Source organism: Phascolarctos cinereus, unplaced genomic scaffold (genome assembly GCF_003287225.1).
Source record: "Phascolarctos cinereus isolate Bilbo 61053 unplaced genomic scaffold, phaCin_HiC Scaffold_9;HRSCAF=440, whole genome shotgun sequence".
Lineage (NCBI taxonomy): Eukaryota > Metazoa > Chordata > Mammalia > Diprotodontia > Phascolarctidae > Phascolarctos > Phascolarctos cinereus.
In genome coordinates this window covers 196,901,947-196,914,909 of record NW_027556402.1, presented here as the reverse complement: position 1 = coordinate 196,914,909, position 12,963 = coordinate 196,901,947, and the positions used below count along the sequence as shown (strand labels likewise).

The following is a 12,963-nucleotide window of genomic DNA, read 5'->3' as shown; positions in this document are numbered from 1 at the left end:
GAAATTGGTTCCTCTTTTTAAAAAACATCACTTACAAAATTGTAGAACTTCAGAGTTAGTACCTCAGTGGCCACATAGCCCAACCTGTACCTGAATATGATCTATTACCTCACCCACCTTGTATTCCTTATCTGGGCAGTGAGCCAGTTCTGCCTGTACAGGATCCTGAGGTCATTCATGTTCAGCATATGCTGCTTTTAAACTACACAAAAGTCTCAGCATGGCATTTCCTGCAGATGCAGCATGGTTTACTTGATCAGCTACTGTTCCAACTCTTAATAAAAGGAATGAGACAAAGCAGTGTAAAAAGATTTAATCTCTACTACCTAGAACCTGCCTTCTCTTACCTCCCCTTCAGCTCTGCCTGCCATTTCTATTTCTCTTATGTACTCATTCATCTTATTTCAAATCCTCATTCCTTCCTCCTCTCCTTGCAGGTTCCTTTAAGAGAGAGAGAAGCCAGCAGCATAATTTCCCTTTTCCATCCCTCCTTGGACATACCCAGTTAATCAGCCCCAGATCTGCTACAAAATGTACTTCTCTTACTTTTGTCATCCTTGACTTCATTTAGAAAGTATAAAGAACTGTAAAAATCTAAAGGAATTTATCTAAGATATTCTACACATAGGTCACTGAAACGTGTCTTATATAGTCTGTAAGCTAAGAACTTCATCCTGTGTTCTTTATATAAAAGAAGCGTAATAAACGTTGTTTTTAGTGGAATTTTGAACTGGTTTTAATATTTTGTCTCCTAGGCAAGAGTAAATTCTGAGCAAGAACACTTTCTCATTGTACCTTTTGGACTTCTTTATAGTGAAGTGACAGCATCCAGTCTGGTGAGTGATAATCCTTTTTATGTACGCCATGTACTTATGCAAATCATCCTAGTAGTTAAATATTTCACAAATCTGTTAAATTTGTTCTAGAAAACTAGAGGAAAAGATGCCGATTGTATTTTGTGTAAATAACCAAATTTGGAGTGATAACTCTCCATTGAAATTGTTGTTGAAATTGTTGAAATTGAAAGTTATAATCATAGAAAAATTAAATTTTTGGTGTAGCTTTAATTTTTTTTTTTTTTTTTGGTATATAATTTTCAGGTGAAAATCAACCTTCAAGGAGATGTTGTTGATCGTGGAAGCACCAATCTTGGAGTGAATCAAGCTGGTTTTACGTTGCACTCTGCTATCTATGCTGCTCGACCTGATATTAAGTGTATTGTTCATATACATACACCAGCAGGGGCAGCAGTAAGTGCATTTACTTAAATGTGGCACACAGAATTTTTTGAAGTGTGAACTTGGCCCTATTAGCAGAATTTCTTGAAAATGTTCTTATATTTGTTTTGTTATATGCTTTGTAAAAGCTTTAGAATATTTTGTAGCTATTTAAAAAACTCATTATCTCATGCATAAACTATTGCCATAGCCTTCTGGTGGGTCTCCCTGCCTAAAGTCCTTCCCACTCCAATCCATCCTCCACTCAGCTGCCAAAGTGATTTTCCTAAAGCATAGGCCTGACTTTGTCACATACATCCCCCTCATTGAACTCCAGGGGCTAACTAAAAATGCCTCTAGGATCAAATGTTTGACATTTAAAGCTTTTTACAATCCACGTGGGCCTTTCCTACCTTTCTAATCCTTTCAGTTTATTCCCTTCTACCTACTCTACAATCCAGCTATACTAGCTTGCCCACTGTGTCTTATATACAACATTCCATATCTTTTCACTAATGCCCTTCCTCTTCTTCACCTCTACCTCCTGACTTCTGTGGCTTCCTTGAAGATTTAACTCAAATCCTGCCTTCTCCATAGCATTTTCCCAGTCCCCTTCCACTGCTAGTGCCTTCCCTCTGAGATTCTCTTTCATTTACACTGTATATATCTTGTATGTTTATGGGTATTTACTTGTTGTCTCTTCAGTTTAAAATGTGAGTTCCTTGAATTTAGAAACTATGTTTTTACCCTTTGTAAATCCAATGCTTAACATAGTTCACGTAGAAAGCACTTAACAAATGCTTGTTGGCTTTTCAACTATAAATCATATTAAAATAATGCTTTTCAACCTTTTCCATTTCATGGTATATTTTTAAATTTCTATATTTTTCGTGATCCTAGTTGGGTTAGGAAGTAGGGTTAAACTGGGGAGATGATCTGCCTTTGAATGAGCAAAATCTTAGAGTTAAAAGGCATTTTAGAGATCATCTAAATATAACCCTTAACTGGAACATGAATTGGCCCTCACATGGTTGCTTAGTTAACACTGAAAGACCTCTAATGATAGAGAACTTAATACTTCTGGCATACTGTTTTAGTTTTGCACAGCCCTAACTTTTAGGAAGTTCTTAACATTGTTTAGCTCTAATTTGTAACTTCCATCAATAGGTCCTATTTATACCTTCTAATGCCAAGCAGAAGTCTATTTACAATTACTTGTGACAGTCCCTCAACATAACTATTTGGAAAGGTCGATCCTCTTTCCCCCAGGTCAGAGGTTCTTAACCTTTTTTTTAATGTCATGGACACCTCTAGTCTAGTAAAGCTTATGGATAAATTTTCAGAATAATGTTTTTAAATGCATAAAAATGCTTTTACCAAGCATTATAAACCCAGTTATATTGAAGTAGTTGTCAAAATATTTTAAAAACAAATTCATGGACCCTAGGTTAAGAACTTCTGCCCTAAGTCTTCTTTCCTCTAAACCAAATATTCCCTGTTACCTTAATCTATCTTCCTATAAAATAATTTCAGGTACCCTCACCCCGCGATCACTTTCCTCCGGACAAACTCTAGTTTTCTTAGTATAACACCCAGATCTGAACACAGTACTCCAGATACCATCTGACCAAGACAGAGTACATAACATTGTCTGCTCCCTTATTCTGAACACTATATGAACACAGCCCAAAATCATGTTAAGGTCTTTTCAAATAGGGATTGTTTCATTCCCTGTACTTGTACCCCCAGTGCCTAGCATAATGCCTGGCACATGATAGGTGCTTAACAAATACTTGTTGAGCGATATATATTAAACTATTCTAGCCATTGTGTCACATTGTTAATCCTAAAATCCTAAAATTTTCAGGTCTTTTTCTATGGGTTTGTACATTTGAATTTTTAAAATCTTAACTGTAGGACTTTACATTTATCCCTATCAAATTTTATCTTAAGTCTAGTCCAGTTTTCTAATCTGTGAAGGTATTTTTAGCTATTTTTCTTAAATTCAAGCTATCCCTAAATTTAATAGGTATTTCATCCATCCATTCATCCAAGTTACTGATATATGTTTTATGAATCTATTAAATAGAGGAAGGAAAACATATACAGAATTTATCTGACATTAATGTTTGGCTGTGATTTTTAAATTAAGCTCTTCACAGCACCTATACCTGAGCCAAGCCCCTTGATTTAGATGAATAAAGAAATAGACATGGAATGAAGAGGGAGAACATTGTGGGTCATGTGTGTAGAACCATTCCTTAGAGTGGTCTGAACTAAAGAAAAAACTGGAACCACTGAGACGAGAAATAACCTGACTTACCTCAGCTCACCAGTGAGGTCTTTACAACGTGCACACTATTTTCTAATATAATGTACGTAGAAAACTGATACTTTTAAGAATGTTTCTTTTTATTGCCAAGTTTATTACACTTTAATAATATCTTCTTTGTGGGCTTCAGAGTACCAAGGTTGACTTTGGAGGATCATGAATGCTTATTTTCAGTTCTTTTATTGTTTGGTTTATTGATATGTTTGTTTGATTTCTGTACATCTGTATATGATTCATGGCCGAAATGATTTCCAGCTTAGAGATATAGATGGATTTACTGATTTTATCTGACTGATGTAATTTTTCTGAAAAAAGGATATGCATGTTTTTAAGCTTACCTAGCAATCCCTGGACTTTTAAGGACTATTGGAGGCAGGTTTTGAATATAAAATATAAAATAGATAGCATGTTTCATGCTTTTTAAAATGAGTACTAAGAAAAGAGAATGGTTTGCCTTAAAATGAAATTTCCTGTCAATTTTTGAAGATTATTACTATGAAAGAAGTTAAATTGGAGCCTGTTCTATTAGATTGCTTCCTTAATAGCTTATTTAAGAATGTGACGTCTACTATGGAATAAATATTATCGTGTTCTGAAAGACCTCTGAGTATCCTCAGGAAATGAAATATCAGTATTCTAAAGCAAACTCATAGCACAATTTTTAAATTTTTGGGAAGCTTTTAGTAAGAGGATATGTTATTTTAGCACTTGCTAATTTGTACTTTTAGTGAGCCTCAATCAGATTTATATCATGAATAGGAAAGCAAGGAATTTGAAAACCTATTTTTGAGGCTGATTATAATGATGGATTTTGTTTTTAATTTTGTTGATAGTGTTTAATAAACCTCAGTTCTTCCCAATTTCACATTTTAAATTATTTAATGAAGGAAAAATTACAAGTAAGGATTTTTTTAAAAGAACACATTTTTCTTTTTCTTTATAGGGATTGGTAGGGGCAAAGGGACTGATTTAGTGGGTTAAGAGTATGGGAATATGGTCTGTAGCTACTAGAGGGATGGATAGCCCAAGTGTTGCACTAGCACCTTTTAAATATTAAAGAACCAGAGGAAGGCTTCCAAAATCCTGCATCATCTATGGAATTGTAGGAAGTCTTAGACAAGAATTACATAAAATGCTGAAGATTTGGAGTGTTTGTGATCTGTGCCAATGTAGTACCACACTGACGAAACCATGGATTCATTTAGGGGGAAAATAAACTATGTGTAGTCCTTGTTTTATGTTAACAATTAATTGAATGCTTCATTTTATTTAGGTTTCTGCAATGAAATGTGGTCTCTTGCCAATCTCACCAGAAGCACTTTCTCTTGGAGAAGTGGCTTATCATGACTATCATGGAATTTTGGTGGATGATGAAGAAAAAGTATTGATTCAGAAAAATTTAGGACCTAAAAGCAAGGTCAGTAAATACTGGGTAATAAAAGATGGGGGGAAATTGTCTAACTATTTTTTCCTTTAAAAATTTTCCTTTTTTATTATGAATGTAAACATCAACTAATAAAATATGAATATTTTGTTAAAAAAAGAAACAGAAAAGAGGCTTGTGAATCTCATTACATGCTTCTTGTTTTGTTAAGTATATGTTAAATTCAAGCAGGGCTACAGCCCTGCTAATATTTATCACCTTCTGAATGTCCTTCTGCTCTCTTTTTTTTAAGAAAATGTTTTATTTGTTCATTTCTTTTCTTTTTTATTTATTTACTGTCACTTCCCACTTATTCCCTCTCCACAGAAAATAAAAGCTCTCCTTTATGACAGATAGTAAAGCAAAACAAATTCATACATTGGCCTTATCTAAAGGTTTCTCTCTCATTCTGCACTTCTAATCCATCATCTCTCTGCTAAGATATGGGAGATATACTTCATGATTATAATTCTAAATTCTTGATTGGTCGTTGTTGATCAGAGTTTTTGTTTTTCAAAGCTGTTTTCTTTTTCATTGTAATTGTATAAATTGTTATCTTAGGTCTCTTCATACCATATCAGTACATACAGGTCTTCTCAACTTTCTCTGAATTCGTTCCTCCAAATTCATCCACTTTCCTTCTCACCTATATCTCTATCCCTCTTCAAATTTTAGAAGTATAAAATATGATCAGATCAACTATACTTTTGTTCCTGAATGAGATACTCCCCAGGATGTCACCCCTGTAACTTTCAGAACCAAAGGGACCCTACCTGGTCACTAGTCCCTTATATGCGTTGTTTCCATATTAGAATGTAAATTTTTTGGGAGAAGGACCTGTCTTTGTATTTGTATCTCCAACCCATAGCCCAATGCTTGGCAGGTCGTAAGTGCTTAATGAGTGCTTTTTAATTCACTTATTCATTACATTCATATACTCTAATTTATCCAGCCATTCCTCAGTTGATGAGTATCCAATTTGTTTTCAGTTCTTTGTTACAACAAAAAGTTTTGCTATAAATATCTTCTTTTATATATGCAATCTTTCCCTCTGTCTTTCACATTTTTGGAGTATATGCCTAGCAGTTGTATTGCCTGTCAAAGAGTATGCACAGTTTGATGACTTCTTGGTTGTAGTTCCAAATTGCTTCCCAGAATGGTTGGGCAAATTCATAGCCCTATCAATGATATATTAATGTATGGGTCCTCCCAAAGCCCTTCCAAAGATTTTCATTTTCCTTTTTTATCTCCTTCTAGTTACCTTTTATAATGTATTCTTCCCTTAGGTTCTTATTCTCAGGAATCATGGCCTAGTATCAGTTGGAGAAACTGTTGAAGAAGCTTTCTACTATATACATAATCTTGTGGTAGCTTGTGAGATCCAGGTAAATAATGAGCACTTTATTTTAATCCATGTTTCACTTAGAAGGTGCTAGTAGAAGAGAATTTATGTGGGGATATTTGAGTGTTTGTTTCACAAAACTGGAGGAGAATTTAAAAAGGTAATGTCTGTGCTGAAATTGAACTCATAATATTGGAAATTTAACAAAAACAAGCACAGAGTTCTCCACACAGTAGTTACTTATTAAATATTTCTTGAGTGAGTGAATGCTTTGTAACTTCCTTTGGTACAAATGGAACCATCTTGACAGTGTTTTCCCTAATTCTCCTAGCACAGAAGTGATCTTTCTCTCTCTTCTGACACTTAACACATTCTACCTCTTATTAATAGTAATATCTGTATATATGTTCTTTTCTCCTAGACTATAGACCACATGATAGAGATCACGTCTTCATCATTCTTATGTATACCCTACCACAGCACTAAGTACAATGCATTACACATAGGCTATATCACTTAATGTTTGTTACATCAGTCTATGTACCTCAAATAGCACCTCACATAGTCTCTTAAAAATAGCACATTTAAATATTTATTGAATGAATGAACAAACTCTGGGATACTAAATATAAAAAGTTTAATTTCCAACACGTTGCTACAGAAAGGGATACTTCATACATATTTTATAAGGGCTTTGTTTTCTTATATTTGGCACCAAATCTGAACATAACATTGTTCAAGCTTGCCAAAGAAACTTTTTGAAGACTAGTCCTTTAAATTTTGCATTATTATTTTGTGAATTCAAAAGATCTGTGATTTTGTCAGCCTGGGGTACTTCCTTCCATGATGCAAATTATAAAAATTTTTATGATTTCATGAGTTACTATAACCAAAAAATCCTTTACTTGGTGGACAACGTCAGGTCGGGAGCCTTGCCACATTTAACTAGGATATTATTTGAACAACAGTCCATTACTTAAAGCCTTTCTTAGCATGGTAGGGCATGCCATTTTAGACTCAGTATAGTTTTTTAAGAATTCAGTCACCTCCACACTACTGTAGGACAACGGAGTAGGACTTTAGTTTAGGATTACTTCATTATGCTTGGTAAGTTACTTGTTTTGTCAAAATCCAACAATAGTAGTATATAGAAAGCTTGGCTTGGAATCAGTAAGACCTAGATTCAAATCCTGCTCTAATATTTCCCAATTGTGTGACCATGGGTAAATTATTTAACTTTTATGTGCCTCAGGCCTTGGACTTTTATACTGAGTCACAAGTGAGTTATTCGTTTGCAGTCTGAATTGGCAAAAGGAGTTACCATATTGAGTTCTCTATACTGGTGAATCACAGATATGTAACTATTCAACTAATTCTCTTGGTTTTAACACAAAAGTCAAACTGTTGACATGATTTTTTTTGGGTACAGGTTCGTACGCTGGCCAGTGCAGGAGGACCTGATAACTTAGTCCTGTTAGATCCTGGAAAATACAAAGCTAAATCTCGTTCCCCTGAGTCTCCAGTAGGAGAGGGAACTGGGTCACATCCTAAATGGCAGATTGGAGAACAGGAATTTGAAGCCCTCATGAGAATGCTTGATAATTTGGTAAGACAAATGCTAACCCTTTATACTCTTATTTCAAAAGTACAAACTTTTACACAAGTGAGGGTTTTTTTAGAATATTATCATGCAAAAGTACAGCAAGCCAAGTTCAGCATTTCAAAAGTATCTTAATATGCTATGTCTTAGATGATCAGTTCTCAACCTTTTTGATCTCAAGACCTCTTTTATATATTATATTAAGGACTCCAAAGAGCTTTTGTTTTTGTAGGTTCTATCTATCAACATTTTCCTTATTAAACGTTCAAACATAAATTTTTAACATCTTCATTTTAAAATAACAATAATAAACCCACTACATGTCAACATAAGTAATATTTTCTGTGAAAAATAGCTATATATTCCAAAACATAAAATGTAGGAAGCAAAGTCATTGTGTAGGTCTAGGCCCATTTAGACTTCTTAAATAGACTTTCAAAGAAGAAAATGTCTTGCTTTATTATAAAATGTGAGTGACTACTTAATGTCTTACTTTTATATACTGTTTTGTGATAATTAAGCATATACATGCCTTCTCATTTGACATAATTCATAGTTTTGTGGAAGGAGTACTGAATTTAGCACCAGAAAGCATAATTTGAATAGGTTTAGTTACTGGGCTATACAGCTGTGGTCAGGTCACTTTTCTGAACCTCAGTCCCTTATCTGGAAATGAGTGATAATAATGCTTCCAATATCTATAATATTATTGTGAGTATCAGACAAGATAATGCATGTAAAGCACTTTATAAATTTGAACTACTATCATTATTAACATAATAACAACATTATACCACCCTAACTCGGACTTGATTAGAGCCTGTTAGAATTAAAAAATAAGATTTTTTTTTAATGTGATGTTTTCACTAACATTTGGTCTCTCTCAGAATATGGTAAATTATTATCAATGAGTCAGTGAACTGAAGCAACAGAAATGGGGTGGAAGTAGGTGGGGAGTGGTTCTCTTAATGACACTTTCTATAGAGCCAAGAAGTATTGTAATTCCATAGTATAGCATCAACTGAGGCACCTGAAACATGTTTCCTAGGTATTTCTGTAAGTCCTCTATAGTCCCACCTCAGTCTTTAACACTTGATCTGGACTTTCCGTTCTTGATCATTCAGCATCTTTCCTTTCTGTCTTTCTTCTCTCCCCCAATCCCCACCCTTCCTCAGACAGCTGGATTTCCTAGGTACTCTATTTATAGTATACTATTGGTAATAGCTAACATAGACTATGAAACTGTACTGGAATTTGGGAAGAAATCACTTAAAATTTGAATTATTAGAATTGTACACATGTTTGCTGTTTTCATTCTTAACTCATGATTTCTTGGCCATGTTTATAACTAAATGTTACTGTTTTGGGAAAAATATCAAGGGATCTTAATTTTCAATTCAATTCAATAAACATTAAGTATCTACTACTATTAGCAGTATGCTAAGTGCTGGGGATATACAAATAAGAAACAGTCAGTTCCCATCCTCAAGGAGCTTGCAATCTAATAGGTGAAGACAACACACAAAAGGAAACTGAAAATTGTGAGAGGGGCACCAGGGAATACTTGATACGGGGACATGATGTTACGTGGAGTTGAAACCAAGCAGAGCTTCTAATAGAAACTAGAGAGTTTCCTGAAAAGTTCTCAGCCCTTTGTAAAAACAGGCTTTGGGAGGAGCCCTCCAGCCTCTGATCAGAGGCAAGGCAACTGAGGGAGCTGTGAAAACGCTGAATGTCAAAAGCTGGTATTCAGCTCAATGAGAAGAATCTTTTTAGTTATACCCCAAGATTTGAGGCCGAATGTACAGTGGCTAGAGTCAGTCTAGATTCTAGACTTGGGTTCAAGTCTCAGCTCTGACACATTCTAGTTGCATTACCTTAGACAAGCTACTTAACTTCTAACTGCTCTAGGCAACTTTCTAAGACTGTTACAGAAGAGGTGCCAATATGCGTTGGTAAAGGGAATTTTCTTACCCGGAAATTTTTTATACCTATAAAATTGCAGGTCTGTTCCCCTTTCCAGCCCCCTCCCAAAATTGCTGCATCCTTTAAGGAAGTAATCAGACTTTTAAAAATAGTTATAATTTGTATTCTTTCTCTTTTTACATTTTAAGTTGATGACCATAACGTATACTGCAGTGATGAATAAATTGAATAGAAATAGATTTTGTGAAACACAGAATATTGATTCTTCCTATCCATTTTGTCCTTAGGGTTATAGAACTGGCTACCCATATCGATGCCCTGCTTTGAGAGAGAAATCCAAAAAATACAGTGATGTTGAAGTTCCTGCTAGTGTCACAGGTTACTCCTTTGCTAGTGATGGTGACTCAGGCACTTGCTCCCCTCTCAGACACAGTTTTCAGAAACAACAGCGAGAGAAGACAAGATGGCTGAATTCTGGCAGAGGTGATGATGCTTCTGAAGAAGGGCAGAATGGAAGCAGTCCCAAGTCGAAGACTAAGGTGTGGACGAACATTACACACGATCACGTGAAACCCTTGCTGCAGTCTCTCTCGTCCGGTGTCTGCGTGCCAAGCTGTATTACCAACTGCTTGGTCTGTGCCTACCTTACTGTTCATAGTTAGATGATGTAGAGCAACTTGGGTGGCTGAAAGTTTGGAGGCTTTGGGAATCAAAAACTTTTCTAACCTTGATTAAAACTAAAACTACTGCATTAACCTTCTTTTAATCTGGCAGAGTAAACTTCTCACATTGGTAAAATTTTGGAGAACTGATGCTTCAGACGGGTTGGACTAGATGACCTCTGAATTTCTTTGTAACTCAGATTCTGTGATTCTCTCTAATACTATCTGCTTGAAACTGCTTAAGATACTGAATATTTGCTTGCTTACTCTAGTAATAGCTTGACTCTGTAAAATATCAAATCACTTAAATGAATTAAATTTGTATACTTCCATATTTTAAGTCAATTTATATTTGCCTCAGGACTATTAATATTGCATGCATGGAAAGGCCTTTATACCTACATATTATTAAACTAGTATTTTGGTACCCCAAGTCAATTTCAGTGATTTGGTTAAGTATTTCTAGTAGACTAGTCTCTGTTAAAAAAATCTTTAGTGCTTTCTTAAGCAGTTTTTACTTAATGTAATATTCATGTGTTCTTAGCTTTAGTTTTTCTGTCCTGCAACCCGTTATATTTCTCTGTATCCCAAAGCCTCTAAATGTTCACAACCAGCTGCCTCCTGCATGAACTGTTGCATGTAAGTAGATGGCCATAAGTGATAAGTCTCTCCTCCAGTCCCAGCTGGGTGCGGCATGACTAAAGTGCAGCTCAGGCCATCAGCAGGCACTAATCGAAAGATACTGCAACTGGTGATTTTTTGCTGTTGTTATTAATGCTATTTGAAGTTTAAAATATGTACTGAGATATTCCAGAGTAATGGTGTTCACATGCTTTAGGACCTCAAGCCCCTCTGTTAGTCTCAAAAACTTATTTGATTTCTCATTTGATAGTCCACAGTTCTACATTAAAATGCAAATAGAAATTTGCATGTCTGTAAGCACTCCTAGAGGCTTATATGAGGGAACTGAAGATTGGAATGAACCCAGATGCATGATCAGCTCTACAGGGTTCAGTTGAGATGTAAAACGATTGACTTTAAATAGTCATTACATCTCTCAGTTCTCCTCTTTATGGCTATTTGACATTGTAATCTTGTTTTAAAAAAATTCAGCCTTCTTAGATGGTTTTTTGTTTTGTTTTGTTTTCTATTGATAAAACTGTTTTTAGAGAATCTATATACTCTTGAGCAAATGAGTAGACTCTTTTCTAGTGAGCCCTGAAAAAAGCAGAGAAATTCTTTGTGTATGTGGTGAGTGGGCTTCTTAGTTCCTTTTCCTTTGAATTTTTTTTCTGTTTTGTTTAGATGGTTTTACTTGCTTAAATGAGTTTACTTTTTCTTTTCATTTGAAAGCGGAATAAGGTATTTCTTTTAACTTTTACCCAAATGGTGTAATATATCTCTGTAGTACTTGGCTACTTAAAAGTGCATCCAGCTATAGCTTTAAGTTTTATTTATATTGGCTTGAAAACAGTGTAATCAGATCCCTTGCTACATATAATTAATTGGCATACATTTGAAGGAAGGACCTTGTTAAGCAATTAAATTAACCTTGTCTTTATATTATTATGGATTAAGATAAAAATCATACAGTGTCCCAGGTTGGTGTATTTAATTTATAATACTTGTTCTTAATTTTTCAAGCAGTTTCAGGCTTCTGAGGTTGTTGTTTTAATGTTTTGACTAAAAAAAATTATCTTTAATAAAAAGCTGGAGTTATATTTATCTGAGAAGATAATCATCAGTGAGTATTCCACAGCTCCATATTCATTCCATATTTTCCTTTATGGTGGCTAAGCATTTTTAGCATTTTGTTGCTTCCTCTAAAGTCTTAATGGCTTACGGCTATCTTATTGTCTCCTGAAAATACTCAGAAAGACAAAGCATTTGCTCTGGAAAATAGGCTTGTTTTAATGTTCAGTGCTGTTTAGGCCCAAGCATTATGGTTTTTCTCTTTTAAAATGTTGTACTGGATTAGAAAACAAGAGAAAATGTGGAGCAGAAAGCCATCCACATACCAGCTGCACTGATAAGTAAAACAGCCTTCAACAAGGGTCTCATGAAATGCTTAAAGTTTCAGTCTGGGATTTTTTTTTATAACACTTGAAACTATTAAGTTAAATGAAATATTTGACATCACCAAACTCTTCCACCAGGTAGCTACTGTATAAATGTTCATACAGTAATTTTCTTGGGTTGAAGTAATTATGCAGCCAATACATTCTGATTCTATAGTTTCTTTTAATGCAAAACTTTGGTGATGCCCACTCTTGCCTCGCAGTTCAGAATCATTCACTACACCTGATTAGTTATATCACATTGCTTTTCATACTACTGTCATCTTATGCTTTAAGTTTGCTTTAATGTCTGTTAATTATCAGAGCGGTGAATCAATGATCGCTGTTAAAATGCTAGCATTCACTATTAAGTGACATTGCAAAGAAAATTTAAGCTTTTTTCT

At 34.8% G+C, this 12,963-nt stretch overlaps 1 protein-coding gene across 14 annotated transcripts in view; it reads left to right on the top strand.

The window, feature by feature from the left end:
• Positions 1–12,963, top strand: part of ADD1 (adducin 1) — a 144,835-nt gene that overhangs the window by 108,218 nt on the left and 23,654 nt on the right. For 7 of the 14 annotated variants that reach the window (XM_078148477.1, XM_078148476.1, XM_020992175.2 and 4 more), the window contains 6 exons: positions 756–836; positions 1,101–1,250; positions 4,823–4,966; positions 6,259–6,357; positions 7,744–7,920; positions 10,128–10,472. In XM_078148477.1, the coding sequence (XP_078004603.1) occupies positions 756–836; positions 1,101–1,250; positions 4,823–4,966; positions 6,259–6,357; positions 7,744–7,920; positions 10,128–10,472 (996 nt within the window). The remainder of the gene's footprint in view (positions 1–755; positions 837–1,100; positions 1,251–4,822; positions 4,967–6,258; positions 6,358–7,743; positions 7,921–10,127; positions 10,473–12,963) is intronic. The other 7 variants (XM_020992173.2, XM_020992176.2, XM_020992178.2 and 4 more) reach the window with 1 other exon arrangement.